This window comes from Notolepis coatsorum, assembly GCF_963971535.1.
Source record: "Notolepis coatsorum genome assembly, chromosome: 8".
Classification (NCBI taxonomy): Eukaryota; Metazoa; Chordata; class Actinopteri; order Aulopiformes; family Paralepididae; genus Notolepis; species Notolepis coatsorum.
Genome location: NC_140172.1, coordinates 65,519,174 through 65,539,590, shown reverse-complemented (window position 1 = coordinate 65,539,590; position 20,417 = coordinate 65,519,174). Strand labels below are relative to the sequence as shown.

General features: G+C 44.3%; 1 protein-coding gene across 1 annotated transcript in view; it reads right to left on the bottom strand.

The window, feature by feature from the left end:
- Positions 1 to 20,417, bottom strand: part of LOC311233477 (cell adhesion molecule DSCAML1-like) — a gene marked incomplete at its 3' end in the record, with an annotated part of 149,196 nt that overhangs the window by 29,462 nt on the left and 99,317 nt on the right. Inside the window, 7 exon segments of the mRNA XM_084320445.1 lie at positions 2,167 to 2,407; positions 2,867 to 2,937; positions 3,603 to 3,770; positions 6,932 to 7,060; positions 9,036 to 9,132; positions 10,254 to 10,453; positions 20,104 to 20,280. Coding sequence (XP_084176571.1) covers positions 2,167 to 2,407; positions 2,867 to 2,937; positions 3,603 to 3,770; positions 6,932 to 7,060; positions 9,036 to 9,132; positions 10,254 to 10,453; positions 20,104 to 20,280 — 1,083 coding nt within the window.

Sequence of the window (20,417 nt, the reverse complement as noted above, 5' to 3'; positions counted from 1 at the left end):
TAGAGCAGTGCAAATGTAACAGTGAAGTGCAATAGTAATATACAATGTACAGATGATTAAACTGAAATTTTCTGGTTCACACACATCTATTTTAGTTACAAATATGAGTGAAACGTCTTAAACCCCATTCGCTCAACTGTTTGTATAGGCACCATGTCCTTACATAGGTACTCCATGATGGAATTTGTAATGTCCTTCTACCGCTTACTTTTTTTGTCATACAGATAGCCACCGCAAAGCCACTCGGCTAACGATGCATCCAGCAACAACACTCGCTCGACATTGCTTGGAGATAATAGTTTTCTGCTCAAGGTCTGACTTTTTAAACCCAACCCTATCTAAGCACCTTTCTTTCTTTCAAACTAATTCTTCTTCTTTGTTTGCATTGTGTGTTACATTTGTCAATGTGACAAAGTATTTTTACATTCAAAGAGCCTAAAAGTAGCCTTCTACCAGTACATCCTGTAGAGTCAAATCTCTACCGTGGCACGGATTTCTACCGATATACCAGTTCAACCGTTATACCGCCCACCCCTAATATAATACTACATAGTTAATTTTGGTATGGGAACTGTGGGGGAAATAGGAGCTTGTCTCCTCCCTCTGTCCCATAACAGACTTGTCTTCTCATAAGGACGTATCTTTATCCCCTCCCTTCCCCTAAACCTCCAGTTTATGGTGTCCCCCCTCCCCTCTCCTGGGTATAAAGGAGCCCCCTCTCTGTGATTCGGTCTCTTAGGGCCCTTTCTCACTCACCCTATTCGTTTCTATTTCGTTCCGTTCTGGCCTGTTCCGAGATCTGATGCGAACTCCCCCCCCCCTCTCCCCCCTCTAGTTTGCGTACACACTGCAGTCTTGTTTCGTTCCGGGTTCTGTTTACGGTTTGCCTTTTGAGCGTTTACGCTTGCCGTAGGTGATGATGTCACGTTCGAAAATGTAAACACAGGAAGTGTTAACATGGCGCTGGAGACTGAATGCTGATATAAAATGAATAAATAAGCAATAAATATGAAGTTATATTTGAACCTCTGTTGTCAAGCCTTGTCAATATAACCCACCCCATTTTATCACGAATGGATGGTGTTGTAGAGTTCGCTTTTGAGCGTTTCCCAGGGCTAACGCTAAGCTAACGGTTAACGCTAGTTAGCTTAGCCTAGTCTAGTATAGCCTGTAGCACTTTCTTTTCAGCAAAGAACGTGCAATAAACAAAACGGATACATACACTGTGTGTTCTGCCTGTCATTTGTTGATGAAACAAAACTAACATCAACACAAGTGACCACCAAGAGCGGATAGTTTAGTCTCAAAAAAGATCGGTGACTTTTGTTAGCTACATTGTTAGCTGCATGCTAACGTGAATGGAAGATGCCATTATAACAGTATAGCATTGTGGCTAGAAGCTAACGTTAGCTCACGCTAGTTAGCCAGCACCAAACTGATGATATCGGGAGCCATCAGTAGCTAGATAACATTAGAGACAACACCGTGTGTATTAAACAACGGTGAATAGATGACTGGGCCATTTGTTTAATGCTTGTTAAGATTGAAAGAGGAGCTCTGAGCTAACAGGGTCTGATAGCTAACGTTAGCCAGCTGCTCATGCAATCGCCGAATCGGTAATGCTAGCAGAATGAATGGATGTAAACTTTATTTAACATATTGCATATGGGTACAATACAATACGGCTCAATACAAACAATTGTTAAGGGAATGCAGACTGTTGTAGCTTGGACTGGGGTCCTTATAACAATAACTTCATGTTTTGTGTGTGGTGTTATCTGCCCAAAATTCAAGCAAGCATGACAGTAACGACGTTGTGTGTGTCACGCCCCCCGCACCCGCACGGCCAGATTCCGAGACCACCTAATCCAACTGATCCCGTTCAGCGGGGGGTGAAACGAATCAGCGCCGTTTCGCATCGCAAAAGGGGTGAGTGAGAACACTCCCCCCCGTGCTCCGGGCGGTGATTCGATCTCCAAACGTGAGTGAGAAAGGGCCCTTACTTCCGGGTCTCCTAGCTAGTCACTCAGCCATTCAGCCATTCTCTGACTATTCTGTATTCAATACTTTCATTCTGAGTTAATAAATTGTATTAACCAGATCCATCGACTGAGTAAGTTATTACATGTTTCCCACAGAACCCCCCCTCTCTCCTGGCTTCCCTACCGTCCTCCAGCGTGGTGGCGTTGATCTCGGTGCTGGAGGGCCCGGTGCCCGCTCTGTTGAAGGCCTGGACCACCACACCGTACTGGGAGAACTTCTTCAGGTTGTCCAGGGTGTACACCTCGCTGTCCCCGGTGGCCTTCATCTCCACGATGGTGTACTGGCCGTTGCTGCCCGGCCCGTTCTCCCGGTAGCCAATCTGGTAGCCCCGGATCACCCCGTTCTGCAGCTCCTTCTTTGGAGCCTGAGAAATGTCAGAAATAAAGATTTGTATTTGTATTTAATAATTTTTTTTGTAGGGCTTACATAGGTACTCCATTATGGAATGGAGTACCATTATGCCTATGGAGTTAGGCATAGGCATAACATTTTAATAACATTGACAGAATAGAAGCAATTCATAGTGTGCAGATGTACAAATAGACAGCAGCAAAATATACATAAATGGACATAAAATAGACAAAGGCATAACATTTACAGAATAAAAGCAATGTATAAAGTTGTTTTACAAGCAACTCTCTGGTAAGTATGAGATTTGAAGAGGTGCTTTCACATTGCTGCATGTGGAAAACTTTACAGATTTGTCGATTAAATCAACTAATCGATTAGTCGACATTTTAATAATTTCTATAGTATAGTATAGAAATGTACTTTTACATCCCTGACATGCATTCTGAAGTAATAATAGCAATAGATATTTTACCCTCCATGTGACCCGGATGCTCTGAGATGTCATTGGCTGGAGGATGACGTCCATGGGTGGTCCATCAGGCTCTGTTGGAGCGAGATGCCAAATACATGTAAGACATGGCTATACAAGAGATTACGTGTGTGTGTGTGTGTGTGTGTGTGTGTGTGTGTGTGTGTGTGTGTGTGTGTGTGTGTGTGTGTGTGTGTGTGTGTGTGTGTGTGTGTGTGTTTCCAACATGTTTGACTAGTTGTTGGGTAAATGGAGACTTGAGGAACAATGCAGAACCTCCACCACTGGATCAGCGCAGAAAAGATATAGAAATATAGAAAATAATCAATATGGAATAGTTTCACTTGAATCGATTCATAAAATCCCATGCCTCTCTCCAGTGGACGTGTGCATATATTTGCTAAATGTTATTTCTAGTGTGTTTTCCAGATGTTAAATGTTATTTCTAGTATGTTTTCCAGATGTTCTTAGTTTGCCTCATGCTGAGTTTCTACTAACTCAGTTAACCACATTACATTAGACAAATAGAATTGTCTAATTTCTTTTTAAATTAATAGATATAAATATTGATGTGATGCTCATCCAAGAGACACACAGCACTGAGGATTTATCGATTTTTTCAGGTTTACTAAAATTTCTGGACCGTATTAGACCATACATAGGTCTGAAAATGGGTGTAATTCTCCTTTAAAACATGAATGTAAAACAAAAAGGAAAGGAAGGAAGGACAGGTGCTTACGTGCTTCCTCTGTGCTGATAGTCAGCTCCTTACTCGGCAGGCTGCGACCGATCTTGTTGAAGGAGTACATGCGGATGCTGTAGACGCAGGCCGGGTGCAGCTCCACGATGTTGGCCTGGTTGTTGGTGGGCGAGATGTTCCTGGTCGTGTACATGTGATCCCACGAGTCTGTAGGAGAGGGAGAGAGAGGTTAAGAGTCTGTAGAACAAAGAGAGAGCTACTAGAGTCTAGAATAGAGAGAGAGGTTAAGAGTCTGTAGAACAAAGAGAGAGCTACTAGAGTCTAGAATAGAGAGAGAGGTTAAGAGTCTGTAGAACAAAGAGAGAGCTACTAGAGTCTAGAATAGAGAGAGAGGTTAAGAGTCTGTAGAACAAAGAGAGAGCTACTAGAGTCTAGAATAGAGAGAGAGGTTAAGAGTCTGTAGAACAAAGAGAGAGCTACTAGAGTCTAGAATAGAGAGAGAGGTTAAGAGTCTGTAGAACAAAGAGAGAGATACTAGAGTCTAGAATAGAGAGAGAGGTTAAGAGTCTGTAGAACAAAGAGAGAGATACTAGAGTCTAGAATAGAGAGAGGTTAAGAGTCTGTAGAACAAAGAGAGAGATACTAGAGTCTAGAATAGAGAGAGAGAAGTTAAGAGTCTGTAGAACAAAGAGAGAGATACTGGAGTCTAGAATAGAGAGAGAGGTTAAGAGTCTGTAGAACAAAGAGAGAGATACTAGAATCCATCGGCGTATTTAGACCACTATCAGTAGGGCACATGATCATCTGTGCCCCACTGATAATTTTTTTTTTTTTTTTTTTTTTTTTTTTACAAATGTTTTTTATTTTCCCTTTTTTAACATGATCAAATGATCATTTAACATGATCAAATAATTATTATAATATTTTTTACTTCGCTTTGAAATATTATAGTGAAATATTTTGCACTGCATTTATTTTGTTGAAATCCTCCAACAGGCTCTTTTTTGTAAGTTGACTGGTTTGCACACCAATAATACAGCGCAATAATAGAATAGTAGAATAGATAGTAAAATTATGCAATAGAATGGCCAGAGTAAAATAGTGCTACAGTACAATCAACAGCGGGGTGTATTAGAAGGCTATGGTGAAGAGGTACGTTTTTAGCTTATTTCTGAAAATATTAAGAGATCTAGCTTCCCTAAAGTCCATAGGTAGTGTGTTCCATAACTTTGGTGCATAGTTAGCAAAGGCTGCATCCCTAATTTTCTTTAGACTGTGGCTTGAAACCTTCAATAGACCAGTAGTAGATGATCGCAATGTTTATACTTTGTATATAAGGAGGAGGACCTTGAAATCAATTCTAAATGTTACCAGAAGCCAGTGTAGGTTACTTACTTGTAACTTCGGGTTTGATCCAAGGAGTAAGTTGCCCCATATTGCTCTGTAACATTTCTCTTTTTGTTATAGGACCGACTAGTAGGATTTCAGTTTTGCCCTCATTTAATTTTAGGAAGTTGTTCGTCATCCATTTGTTTATTGCTAAGAGACAGGCGGAAATGGAGTTTATAGCTGTGTGATCATTTGGTTCAGCGGAGATGTACAATTGTGTGTCATCTGCGTAACTATGGAAACATACATTGTGCTTTCTAATGATGTCTCCTCAATGTTCAATGTTCAATGCAATGTTCAATGCAAGTAAAGCACTTTAAACTTTAAGTATGACTAAATGCTTTCTTGACTATATATATAGTAACTGTTCCAAAATGCATAGATTTCTATGTATTTTAGGGGTTTGGGTGGCTAGCTCTTTTTAATATAAATGTCAGATTGTTTTATTTATTTCATAGATTTCTATGCATTTCAGGAGTTTGGGGGGCTGGCTCCCCAAAATAATTAAATAACATAACCCTAACCTAACCCTAAAACCGAAATAAAGTTAAAAAGAAAATAGTTACAAAATCCACCCATTTTCGCCCACAAACCGGCCAAAACCGGCCAAATTTTTTTCATCGTTTTTGGTGCCCTTCTGTGCCCTACTGAAGTGCTGGGTCTAGATACGCCCCTGCTAGAATCTAGAATAGAGAGAGAGGTTAAGAGTCTGTAGAACAAGTAGAGAGAGATACTAGAGTCTAGACTAGAGAGAGAGGTTAAGAGTCTGTAGAACAAGTAGAGAGAGATACTAGAGGTACAAGTAAAGAGAGAGAGTGAGATAGAGAGATACTAGAGTGTAGGAAAGAAATACTTAATTTTCACGTTTCAACTAACCTTAATCATTACGGGGGTCTCTTGAAGGCAGTTTTGCCAAAACAAGGTCAACCAAAAATAATATGTATTTTAATTATTCCACATCAAAAGAAAGCCTTGACTTCCTTTCTCCAACAGGGGGAGATTTCAGAGATAATCCAAGGTCATTTAAATTTTTTAAACATAAAGTCTATTTGATATAAAAGCCTATTTGAAATATTTGGCAGATCTTTCCTTTAAAATGCATATGAGAAAAGAAGGTTGAATTAGGCGTTGACTTAGAGTAGCGGGCCAGACCCCAGACCTGGCAGAGAAATGTGGGTAGGAAGGTTCTCAACCTTGAGCAAGGCATTCAACCTTGAGCAAGGCATTCAAGCACAAACTGCTCCAGTGGCCAACATTAGAAGACTATATGGCAAGGGCGGCGCAGTGGGCAAGGCTCTTGCCACCAACGCAGGAGATACTGGTATCGAGTCCAGCTCTCTGCGTTGCTTCCGGCTTGGCCGGCCGTCGTACTAACACAATTGGCAGTGTTAGAGGGTGGGAAAGCCGGTGGGTGGGTCCTGGTTGTTGTAAACAGCGACTCCTACAGTTCGGTCGGGGCGCCTGCTCAGCGAGGAAAGGATCTAAGGGGTAGTGTGATCCTTCCACACGTTACACCCTCTCAGTGAGAGTCCGTGCTGCCAGGTGAAAAGAAGCGGTTGATTGGCTACACATGTGTCGGAGGAAGCATGTGATAGCCTCCACTCTCCCAGACCGACTGTAGGGGGTAGGTGCGCAGCGACCAGGAAGGGGATTGGGAATTGGCATAACGACTAACATTGGGATGGGAGAAAAACGGAGGAAAAAGGAGGGAGGAAAAGATTAAAAATAAATAAAAAAACGAAGACTATATGGCAGTGCTGGGACAGATCCCAGATATCAATATGTAGGACTGTGCGAGTGTGAAACATTGTGGAATAAAAATACCCAGATCTCAGCAAATTGTCCCTCGATAAATAAAGATTGTTAAGACTTACCTGATTTGTTCTTGTACTCTATATCGTAGCTGGATAAATAAAGTATTCTTACCTGATTTGTTCTTGTACTCTATATTGTTGCTGGATAAATAAAGTATTTTTTACCTGATTTGTTCTTGTACTCTATATCGTAGCTGGTGATGATGCTGTTGCCATCGAATCTTTGGATCCATCGTAGATTCATGCTTCTGTCCTTCACCTCTCTGACCTCCAGCTCTGGAGGGTCCGGGGGCTCTGTGTGTGTTTCAAGTTTGAAGTTTACTAACAGCACTCACATGGCAGTTTAATATCCAGAAAAAAAACGTACAGGTGTTATAGACAAAAATGTTATGTAGACTAATCATGCATTTTTTCTAAATGAATTTTTTCATCATGAAAATGTTAAATTGTAAAAACGGGTCCAAACTTAATGTTGTTGTTTACATGTTGTGTGCTTATATCCCCTCCCTACTTCCCATTTCCCCCACGTGGAATGCACATGATTGGATAAATTACATGCCAGTGCTCAAGTGTGCTGAATGTTATCTATAGCACCTTTAAATACACTTAGAGTGCGAACAACAGGACACATTCATACGCTTCCATACTACATTCAATTAGATTTGATTCAAATTAGGGATGTCCGATATTATCGGCCTACCGATATTGGCATAAAGATGTGATATCTGAAAATATCGGTATTGGTTTTAAAAAAAAAAAAAAGAAGAAATCAGGTAATTAACATTACGGTAATTAACATTACATATCTCTTGTTCAACATTATGCATACTTTTGACAATAAATAAAATAAGAATTTGTTCTTACTTGCTTGCCTGGGTAAATAAAGGTTAAATAAATGTAAAAATAAAAAATGTAAAACCGATACCGATAATTTTCGATATTACATTTTAATGCCAATATCGCCCGATAATATCGGTAGGCCGATAATAAGGCCAATAATATCGGACATCCCTAATATATATATATGTATATATATATATATACACACACACACACACACACACACACACACACACACACACGTATACAGTATTATTATACATGGCTATCATACAGTGTTATGGTATATGGATATAGGTGTAGGTAGGTAGTTAGTTGATTACAGTGTAAGGCAGTTGTGGGCAGTGAATGGAGTAGATTGGTATAAACTCAGTATAGACAGAATTAAACTAAATTAAAACACAATTAATGTTTTGGTTTCTTGACAAATCGTTTGATGAATGGGGTAGGACCTGTATAGTTACTGTAAAACATGTAGCATACTGCACTTGTGAACTGCACTTAAGAACAGCACTTCCCTAGAGTACTTTGTTACTTAAAATGATGACACGTTTGAAATCATACTAAAAAAGTGTTTGAAAACATACTAAAAAGGTGTTTGAAAACATACTAAAACGTGTTTGAAAACATACTAAAACGTGTCTGAAAAGTTCATGCAGCTCAAAATGTACACGCATTTCCCCTTAGAAACACCACCTCTACGGCCATTGGTATGTTTGTTAGGGCTGAGCCCAAACGTTCGAACGTTCGGACCTTCGTTCATTACATTGGCGTTCGAATTCTAAATCAACATTAGAATTTTTTATTTTTAATAAAAAATATAAAAAAAATTATTTAACTTTTTTTTTATATATTTTTTTTATGTGTCTATTCATTCTGTTTAAACCAATGGGGGTTTTCTTCACAGTTGCAGATAAAGATTTGGCTACACTATATTATAGTATTATACTATTATAGTATATGACTCGTCATAAACATTTTAATAAAACATTTATCATAATGATGTAGCCTTTCTGCATCCGGTTGGCACTCGGAGCTCCATCAAGACGTCACCATCACTTACCAACCGTGCCCTTATTGGATTATTTATATTGACAAAACTGATGAGTTATATTAATTAAAGAAAGTTGATTTAATAAAAAAATAGACTAATTTAATCAGATTAATCACTTTATTCAAATTGAGGATTTAGTTTGAGGATATTTTATAAAAGAAAATAATAATAATAAATAGATTTTTTTTTGTAATTAAAAACGATAGGTTCGGAAAAACCCTGACGAAGTTCGAAGCCCAAAAACAGGTTTCGGGGACAGCTCTAATGTTGTGTGTGTGTGTGTGTGTGTGTGTGTGTGTGTGTGTGTGTGTGTGTGTGTGTGTGTGTGTGTGTGTGTGTGTGTGTGTGTGCATGTGCATGCATGTGTGTGTTCACCTTGCACGGTCAGCTGGATGAGGCCACGCCCCTCTCCGTAGGAGTTGATGGCGTGGCAGGAGAAGAAGACAGAGTCGCCGCGCTCCGCAGGGTTCAGCTGTGAACGAACAGCACACCTGTACTGAGTCTCAAACGCTTCTTTCTCTTAAAACAAGTGAAAGGAATCTGCCTCATCGGTGAAATCAATAAACGTGAAACAAGTGATGGTGTCTTGAAGGAAGGCAGATTGTTGTCTTAAGATACTGTCGCTTGAGTGGAGAAAGCGATGATAACTGTGTTACAAAAGGGTGACATGTGATAAAAGATTCCCATAATAATAATAATAATAATAATGGATTGGATTTATATAGCGCTCTTCATGACACCCCAGTGACCCCAGAGCGCTTACAGAGTCCATTATTCGTTCATACAGAGTCATACCGGTGGTGGTAAGCTACAATTGCAGCCAGAGCTGCCCTGAGGCAGACTCACGGAAGCGTGGCGAATAATCATCACCTACGGCCCCTCCGACCACCACCAACATTCATTCACATGCATACACATTCATACGAGGCAAGTAGGTTAAGTGTCTTGCCCAAGGACACAACGGCAGTGGGATGGACATGGGCTTGAGCGGGATTCGAACCACCAACCCTTCGATCATTGGATGACCCGCTCTACCTCTGAGCCACGCCACCCCACTCCCATGTGTTTTAGATGTTGGGGCCACATTTTCCAAACCTAAATATGGGGGGCGGGGGGGGGGGGGGGGGGGTGTATATATAATATACAAATAGTAAACAATCTACAATCTGTGCAAACAATTATATATAACTTGAGAACTGTCAGGACCATCTGACTCTTAATAATAAACACTGCACAGACTCTGGTGCAGTGTGCTACTATGGTTTGGACCATATTACATCATCACTATTACTACTGTCTGATTCAACCCTGCCACTCACTACCGTTCACTACTACTACCGATATCACTATTATTATCACTATCATCATTGTTACTTTGTACTTTGTTATATGCTCAATTATTATTATTATTTATTACCTATCTTACCTGGACCCCCATGCTGCTATGACACCTGAATTTCCCCCAAGGGGATTAATAAAGAAACACTTGACCTGACCTGACTTGATATTTGGCAGGACAGGAGATACATTTTGAAGTTCTCCTCAACAGGAGTGGAGAGCCTCAGGGGCGTTTGTTTTGGTGCTGTGTCTGACCTTGAGGGTGGAGATGACCTCGTCTCCCTTCTTGTTGATGGTGATGGAGTAGCGTGGGTTCCTCTCTGCGTCGATGACGGTGTCGCCTCTCTCCCAGCGGATGATGATGGGCTGCTCGCCGCGCGCTGTGCAGTTCAACTCTTTGGTCTGACCCTTCTTGGCCATGGTGGTGTTGGGGTGGCTGGTGATCATGGCAGGAACTGTGATGAATAGAATGTATTGTATTGTATTATTATTATTATTATTATTATTATTATTATTATTATTATTATTATTATTATTATTATTATTATTATTATTATTATTATTATTATTATTATTATTATTATTATTATTATTATTATTATTATTATTATTATTATTATTATTATTATTATTATTATATTATTATTATTATTATTATTATAAACCACAATATATGTGTAACACAACAATATAAAAAATATTCACTTCAATATGTAACTTTTTTTGGAATGTTTTCTTAAAATTCTATCTTAGAATTCTAAGTCTACACTGTAAGCTGCACAGTCCTCTTGTGTCTGAGTAATTCAACCCATACTCACTTCCCCCTCCTGAAAAAAAAAGTTATCTGTAATCTCTTTGCTGTGCTCACCACAATAACAGTAATGGAACCTGGTGTCTTCTACATTGTGGCATCGCCTGACATGGGTTGACCCCCTCAGTAGACCTTCTCCCTAAACTTCAGGCTTGTATTTTAGACTTTTTCTGGGACAAGCTGCACTGGGTGCCCCAGAGTGTTTTGTACCTGCCCAAGGATGAAGTAGGGCAGGGTCTTGTGCATCTGGGTAGTAGGGCGTGTGACTTTTCGACTCCAATTCATCTAGAGACTGTTTTATGGACCAAACGACTTGGTGTGAAGGCCGGTGGCTTGTGCCATAGTGCACCAGCTTGGAGGACTGGGACTGTCAAATTTCTTGTTTTTAATGGATTTTAGCAGTGCTCGTTTAAATGGTCTACCTGTTTTTTACCATGTACTCTTTAAAACATGGAGTATGTTCGAGAGAGGAACACTGACTACTCAAAGTCACTGTTCTGATTTTAAAGGAGCCAGTTGTGCTGGGAGCACGCTTGGACATAGCTGGTGGGCCGGGACTGTCACTCTCCGGGCAGGTCAAAGGTCAAATGTCACTACACTGGGCCATGTTGTGGACTTAACAGGGGCAAACATGGACGATTGCTGCCCTGGCTTCACGTCTGGAGGTGAAGTCCATCAGGATGGTCAGCATGATGCTGGGCAAATGGAAGCAGGGACTCAGAGTGAGACAGAACGTCTCATGTTGACAAAATATTAAAACGGGTCTCTTCATCCCAAAAATGAGGATATTTTTCCTCCTTTAAAACTGCAGCCTGATTTTAAAAACTGTACAGGGCCTCCTTTAGAAATGGGAGACTCTTCTGTTGTGGTTTTTAATGAGGTTAGTGGTAAGTGTCTGTACAAAATGTTGGTCAAGGTTCTTCACAAGGAGAAGCTCAATGGGAGAGGTGACACTCCCTGGAGAGCCCATCTTGGTCTCAGTGATGAAGTGAAACCAGAGTGGCGAGCATTGTACAAACCACCATTATTCAAGAAAATTGGCGATCTGCAGTGGAGGGTTTTACATGGAATAGTGGCTGCCAATGCTTTTATTTCCCTGTTGAACCCTAATGTCTCACATGACTGTCCTTATTGTGCACAAAGGGAAACAGTTTTCCACTGTTTTCTGGACTGTTCCAGACTGCTGCCTCTGTTACTTTTACTAGAGAAGTGTTTCCAGTCTGGTGAAGAGGAGTTCTCAAGAGACAGGTACATTCTGGGTTATAAATACAGCAAAAAAGAGTCATCTTTTTAACCTTATCTTAAAAAGAGCAAAGATGGCTGTGTACCTCAGCAGGAGGAACAAGGTCGAACAGGTCATGGATCATGATGCTGTGTGTCTGTTCAGTAAGATGGTCAAAGCCAGACTGAGAATAGATTAAAATTATTATAGAGCAATGAACAACCTGGATCAGTTCATTGATATGGCGCATAAAGGAGTGTTGGGCTCTGTAGTAGCAGATGAGCTGGTATTGGCAGCTGAGCTGAGCTGAGATCTTTGTGGTTGGTTTGTTGTTGGTGTTTTAATTTTTTTTCAATCAATGTTTGTTTAGTGTTCTTGAAAAGAGGACGAGTGATATGTACAGATGACTGTGTAAGATATAGAATGATTTATAAATAAAGTGTTGTTTAAACTCAAAAACTCTCTCTCTCTATCTACAGTATCTCTATCCAATTTTCTCTCTCTCTCTCTCTCTCTCTCTCTCTCTCTCTCTCTCTCTCTCTCTCTCTCTCTCTCTCTCTCTCTCTCTCTCTATTTCTCTCTCCATCTCTTTCTCTCTCTATCTCTCTATCTATCTATCTCACCCACTCTCTCTCACTGTATATATATCTCACTCTCTCTCTATCTATCTCACTCTCTGACTCTCTCTCTCACACTCTATTTCTCTCTCACACTATTTCCCCATGTCTGTGTCTCCTCCTTCTCCTTCTCCTCCGCCTCTTCCTCTTCTCTCTCTCTCTCTCCTCCTCTTTTCAAAGTAATTGATCTGAGGGGTTACCGCTGTTTTGTTTTCATCACTTATTAATCAGAGCCTTCCACCACATACAGGCTGTCCAGAAAGAGAGAGATAGAGAGAGAGAGAGAGAGAGAGAGAGAGAGAGAGAGAGAGAGAGAGAGAGAGAGAGAGAGAGAGAGAGAGAGAGAGAGAGAGAGAGAGAGAGAGAGAGAGAGAGAGAGAGAGAGAGAGAGAGAGAGAGAGAGAGAGAGAGAGAGAGAGAGAGAGAGAGAGAGATATGTAGCTCTTGTACAGGGTCAGGATGCTTTGGAGGCTGATACTAGTCAACCCAAAAGATGGGACTGATCCCCTAGTCTACTGTGAGCATGTTGATAGAGATACAACTGTGCATAGATTAGATTATATAATAGATGAGAAAATGTGCCATGTTGTACAGTACATAAAGAAAATAGTTGAAACAGGCAACACTCTGTGACAACACACTAAAGACACATCACTTTAAGCTCATATAATATTGAACAGCATCAAAGTTCAAATGCATTGTTTCAGTTTCAGTTTAAACTGTATTTGAACAGGGACAGCACACATTAATGAACATAAAGTAAATGTGTGAGACAGTGTTAGCCAAAGCAAATTTTCGACTGTTGTCCCTGGGCCTGGTGTTAAAAGCTGCTAAAAAAGAAAGCATAACATATATGGCATACAGTTAACAGAACAGGTTAAAAACACATCATGCTAAATATATACAGCAGACAATGTATTGTGTCAATTGAAACCTTCAGACAAAGAACCACGTAAGTATGGTGTATTGTTGAAGATGGCAAGTTAATGTTGTGTTCATTCATAGTTCTGTTCCGTTAGGGGCTCTGCTTGGCATCACTACTGCACTCCCTCGCGTACGCGCCATGCGCACTGAATAAATTCCACAAATGTACCTTTAATACCAGTATTAGTCTGACCACACCCCTCATCAGCTTACCTTCATAAGCAGGTGTGTGGTCACCTGCTCTCCTCCTTCTCGCTTTCACCACAAGGAAGTGCCTCGGTAGTACCCCACTTGACGTGTTGTTAGTTGAAAAGAGTTGTGACTGGTTTACATTGTGCTTAATCTTTTCTTCTCTCACTTTCGTTGTACAAGAAAAGGTTTGGGTCATAATGTATTCCGCGGAGAGTAGACCCGCTAGACCTACTCTTCACCACCGGTTCTCCATTCCCGCCTCCGTTGTGCGCCTCGGTGCTGGGATGTTGCCACTCTCGTGGTTGCCGACCCAGCCCGGGAGACTGCCGGTGGATAGTTTTCCTCACCGAAGAGCCGAGGGGTCGGTGCCGTCGCTCCGGCGATGGCCTGATCTCGACTCTGGTTCCTCTGGTTCTGGGGAATCGCCCGTTGGTGAACGGGGGGTTGTTCTGGAGCCGGAGGATTTGCGACGCAAACTTTTCACGTCTGCTCGCTCGCGTCGCAAGATGGTGGCGTGCAGACGCGAACGGCCTGGGTTTGGGGAGCTGCTGGAGACCAGCGAAGATGCGTCCGGCTCGGGATTTCCGATGGAGACTGAGGACTTCATGGACGAGGCGGACGGATTTTTGTTTGATGGCCCCGTGGAGGAGAGTATCCCTCCTCAGGAGACTCCGGAGGGGGGGGGAAATGGCTCCATGGGGCGCCCTGTTCGAGGATGTCGAGGAACCACCTTGGCCTCAGCAGCAGGATGCCCTATTGTCGGCCGCATCGGATTGTGGCTCCTTGACCAGTCGCAGCCTGCTGTATGTGAGGGATGCGGGGTCGGTGGAGGAAGGTTCGCAGGAGGAACTGCGGGCCTTGTTTCCCGAGCTCATGGCGGTAGCCGCTACCGCAAACGGTGTGCCGCTGCCGCTGCCATTGCCTGCACCTGTCCCTGATGACCTCATAGGCCATCCCTGGCAGCGTCCCCCAGTGAGAGGGGTGGACGTTGTCTACCCATTTTTCCCATCGATGGGGGCCTATGTTCGTCGGGGTCAGGCGGTGGCCAACATCATGGGACTAACTCCTACCTACGTACCGGTTACGCGGGTAGCAGGGTTGGTCAAAGGTATGGGGGAGGGCGTGCCTCGGCTTGACAGTCCGATGGCCGCGCTCCTCTGTCCGGATATGGTGTGGGAGCCACTGTGCAAGCCGGTCCTCCAGGGGAAATCGGCTAGGCGATTGGCTTATTGGGGTGACCAGTCATTTATCGCTGTACACAATCGCTGGCTGCGGCGTCTAACATCGCCCACTCTGGCTAGATTTGTATCGGGATAATGACGGGCGGCACGGATCTGACCGAGGTGAAATGCGATCAGATCACCCAGGCTGCGGGAGCTGTCCTGCATCTTTCCCAGGTGCTGGCCATAGCCATGGGGAAAGTGCGCGCCCTGGCCACCCTGGGCCAGCGTCACCTTTGGCTGGAGCAGGCCCGTGTGCCAGAGAAAAAGAGAGCTCCTCTTCTGACGGCCGCCCTCTCGACGCTGGCCTGTTCGGGAAGGCCCTGCGGTTGATGACCTCAACGTGCAGAGAGATGGCAGAGGAGAGATCCATCCTCCAACCCCATTTTACGCCTCCCGTCCTTGCCGGTGGAGGCAGAAGGCTTCCGCGACGTCGAGCTGTCTCCGTCGCCGCTACCACTGCCTCCGCCGCGCGCTGCTGGCCCTGCCAAGAGGGCCAGGGGACGAAACGGCGCTTCTGCCACTGCCGGCCCATCCCAGACCGGAGGAGACGGTAGGAACGTCGTGTCCAAGCAGACTGTAACCCTACCGTCCCTCCGGGGCTCCCCGGGGTGGCAAGACTCGAGCGGCGCGAGGTGGCAGACGCCGTTAAGAGTGACTTTTTCCCCTCGTGTCCCCTCCCCTACACCCTCCCCGGCCCCTCTGTGATTTTGTGCCTTACACATTATTTAATTAGTAATAATAAGAAAGTTCCCCGACGGAGGGGGACTGTGTTTTGGCCGAACAAACTGTGTGTTTCTTCAAACAAATCATATGGTGGGGCTGTGTATATATGAATCTGCCCTTTTTTACGTTGTGGGGTGAGTTGTGTTGTGGTTACGAGGTTAAGCAAGGTCTGCAACGTACACTCGGTAATAGGTTCTATTTAGCTTGATGCTCCACATGCAGCTAGAACTGGTGTTATTCCATTGCTTTGACTAAGTATATGTGTTTTCACAATGCTGTGTTGTTTAGTTGCAGTAATACTCGTACGCACACATTTCACGGCCTAGCCGCTTACTCTCGTTCAGCGTGTTTTTCCTATGTATGACATAGGCAACGGGTATAGGATTCACGCACAGGCGACTTGTGTTTTGTTGTAAAACTTTTACACTTTTTGTGGGTAGCGGGCAATGTATTAGCTTCGCTATGCTTTGTTTTCTACCGGAGGTTTTTCAAGATGGCTACGGTTGTTTTTCTGTGTGTAGGGATAAAGGGTGTGTTTCGGGAGGGGGTGTCGAATAAACCCCTCCTTCCCCACTTGATTGGTTTAGGGGATTTTTGATCTTTTCTGCTGAGCCAGTCAGGCCAAGCCAGTGCTTGACAGGGGGGGGGGGGGGGGGGGGGGGTGGGGGTGGGGGGGGGGGGGGGTATTCTACCGACTCCTGTTACATGACAGGATCCGGTAGGTTTTCCCGCCCGTTGTAGCGTTGTTGCTATGGCGACGCCAGGGCTCACAGGCCTGCTGCGCCCGGTTTATGTGTCAAACTTGAGTCTTTTGGTCACGTGTCTCACAGTTTACATATCTTTTTTCTTGACCGTGGTCTCATGTGGGAAGGTGTTTCTGGGAGGGTCTGGTCTTACACTCTGATTAAAAGGAGTGACTGGATTGAAATCATGTGAAAAACAGGGTTTTTTACTCCCAGCTGTGCAGATTGGGTCATACGGGTGATGCCTTTTCTTTATTTGTATAAAGAGTTGAATGTGTTTTGATGGATTGGAAATGAGGGTCCCTGATGGTAACAAGACTAAACGTCTTTCTCAGGTCTGCCTCCCCTTAACCTGTTGTGTGTATTGCCGTACTGGGTTGTACCCTTTTCTGCAGTCTGTTGGGTAAATTTTTTCATTCATTCATTCATGGAGTTGATTGCATCTCGCCCCTCTTGTCGTTTCCCTGGGCGTCTTGGGGATTCAATATGGTGGTCTAAACGACCTGTTGTTGATGTGGGTATGTCCAAACGCACACATAGTGCTGGCTCAGGATGTGCTTTTGGGCCATTGGCTGACTAGCGCGCCTTGATTGCTTGGGTGAAACAGCGTTTTTATGGAGCAATTGGGATGGGGGTTTTTTCCTCTTCCGACACCCTGTGTGTTGTCGATGGGTTCCCGTTCATGTCAGGGGATGATGACGGAATGGGTCTGGACATATGGGGAAGGGTCTCACGCCCTAGGGGTGGGCCACCGGGCGCGGTTCATACCGACACGTCTGGGTGGCGCCTTCTTTTTTATGTTGGGATCAAACACGCATATCTGCCCCTTCTCCTGGGGTTGGCAGGTCGGCGTGATTAGGGCACGGGACTGGTTCTGGTCGCGCTGGTCCAGTCCAGTTACACCCGTTGTCCGCTGGGGATGCAGATCTGCTGTTCTGGTACCCTGAGGGACTTGGGGTTTTTTCAGGGGGAAAAATGCTGGGTCGATCCGGGTGTCACAGGGTTGAGCGTTATGGGACCCTTGTTAGGTGCGTTGTATTCTGCACTGTCTTAATGGCTTACGGCCGTGCCGACCTGTACGCGTCCGATCTTGTCGGATCTCGGCCGCTGTGCGGGTTGGTCTTGGTTGGTACTTGGTTGGGTGACCTCCTGGGAATACCGAGTGCGGGGTGCTGGGGCTGGTCTTCCATTTTTTACGCTCTTCTCTTGCGTTTGACGCTGAGGGGCCTGTTGGGGTGGTTTTAACCTCCTCGGGGGACCCTGTGCTCCCCGTATCACCGGGCCCGGTCCGGGGTGATGCTCGTTGACCCGTAGGCCCGGGATAGCCCTGTTGGAAACCAGAACGCGGGCTGCGGCGGTGCCGCAGATGTGTTTTGGGGTTTCTTTCCTGGGGGTTATGGGACCAACCATTGCATGGGGTGATGCCTGGGTGGTTGGTTCTCTGGTGTGTTGCTGCAGTGTCAACTCCCGGTTCTCCGGTTGAGGGTGCCCCTGCACGTTCATGACGTCTGCCGATCGTATGGGCTTTTTCTGTGAGCAGCTGTCAGAGGTTGAGTGGTCTACGGATCCCGCTTCTGACATGCTGTTTAAAGGCTTGGTTATGCGACAACGCCAGTTTACGCCCCTTCCGCCGGGGCGGCTGTTTTTCAGCTGTCCTTTCTGGCGCCTGCCTCGTCCGCAGTTTCCAGGCTTGGGTTGACAGCCTGTTGCCTGGTCTTTTTTCCCCGGTGGGCTGCCTGCTTCCTTGGTTAACTTTTGTGTGTTATGACCATACTGTCTGCCTGTTGCAGGGCCTGTGTTCCAGGCGGTGTGCTGTTGGGGAGGACAGGGCCCGCTCGCCTGAGGGGCCTTTGTCCGAATGCGCTGGCGATGTGGGGGGCGGGGTCACTAGGTGCCCACCTGGTGGGGTCTTGATGCTGGCATCATGGACTTCTCCGGGCCCCCATTCCAGGGAGTCCAGTCCTTTTGGTGGGTCTGGGTCTTCCTTCGCGCTCCGCTGCTACGGCCTTGCCACGGGGTTGGGTTTGCCCTTGACCCCGTGATTCTGGGGGCAGTGACGAGGTTGTTTCCTGCGTTCGTTCCCGGGTGGCATGCGGGTTGTGCGTGGGTGTAGTCGTGGGGTCAAGCCACGGTCTGCTCACCCTGTGCGTTGGGTTGCTTGAGTGCCTCTTCGCACGGTCGGGTCCGTCGCCCTCTCGTGAAGCCCCTAATAGGGGGGATGCCCTCCATTAGGGGGGGTCGGGGGGGGCTCGGCCCTCCCTGTTCTGATGGTTGTGGGGGCTGTCAGCGGGGTGTATTTGTCAGCCAGCGGCTCCGCTTGGCCTCCCTTTGTGCAGTAGTGATGCCAAGCAGAGCCCCTAACAGAACAGAACGTTAGGTTATGGCTATAACCAAGTTCTGTTAGTTAGGGGTGACGCTTGGCATCAGACGGGCGCTGCAGCCCTTGACCTCACCTTGTGGTGAAAGCTTGGGTAGGAGGAGAGCAGGTGACCACACACCTGCTTATGAAGGTAAGCTGATGAGGGGTGTGGTCAGACTAATACTGGTATTAAAGGTACATTTGTGGAATTTATTCAGTGCGCGTGCACGTACGCGAGGGAGTGCAGTAGTGATGCCAAGCGTCACCCCTAACTAACAGAACTTGGTTATAGCCATAACCTAACATTAAAGACAGTAGAGGTTGAGTACTTTATTATCTAAAGATGGTAAGTTAGAGTGTTGTGTTCATTCATAGTTAAAGACAGTGGAGGTTGAGTACTTTATTATCTAAAGATGGTAAGTTAGAGTCTTGTGTTCACTCATACTAAAGACAGTAGAGTTTGAGTACTTTATTATCTAAAGATGGTAAGTTAGAGTGTTGTGTTCACTCATAGTTAAAGACAGTGGAGGTTGAGTACTTTATTATCTAAAGATGGTAAGTTAGAGTCTTGTGTTCACTCATACTAAAGACAGTAGAGTTTGAGTACTTTATTATCTAAAGATCGTAAGTTAGTGTTGTGTTCATTCATAGTTAAAGACAGTAGATGTTGAGTACTTTATTATATAAAGATGGTAAGTTAGTGTTTTGTGTTGAGATTCATAGTTAAAGACAGTAGAGGTTGAGTACTTTGTTATCTAAAGATGGTAAGTTAGTGTTTTGTGTTGAGATTCATAGTTAAAGACAGTAGAGGTTGAGTACTTTGTTATCTAAAGATGGTAAGTTAGTGTTTTGTGTTGAGATTCATAGTTAAAGACAGTAGATGTTGAGTACTTTATTATCAAAATATGGTAACTTAGTGTTGTGTTCATTCATAGTTAAACACAGTAGAGGTTGAGTACTTTATTATCTAAAGATGGTAAGTTAGTGTTGTGTTCACTCATAGTTAAAGACAGTAGATGTTGAGTACTATATTATCAAAATATGGTAACTTAGTGTTGTGTTCATTCATAGTTAAACACAGTATAGGTTGAGTACTTTATTATCTAAAGATGGTAACTTAGTGTTGTGTTCATTCATAGTTAAACACAGTAGAGGTTGAGTACTTTATTATCTAAAGATGGTAAGTTAGAGTGTTGTGTTCACTCATAGTTAAAGACAGTAGAGGTTGTTTTTTGTTGGCGAGCATCTTGAAGCTAGAGACAGGATGATTGACAGGATGATTGACACTTACTCTTGACAGTGAGGATCATGCTCTTGCTGATGTCAGAGCCCACCCCGTTGGACGCCTGACAGAGGTAGTAGCCCCGGTCGTCCTCCAGGACGTGTCGGATCAGCAGGGAGCCGTTGGACATGATCTGTATCCGTCCAGTCAGGGGGACAGGGTGGTACTGCTGTGGGTTCCCGACACCTGGACAGGACACAATGTGGATCAGTTTAGGACTGGGACCAGGGCCAGTTAAGACCAGTTAAGATCAGTACCAATTAGGACCAGTTAGGCACAGTTAAGACTAGTACCAATTAGGACCAGTTAAGATCAGGACCAGT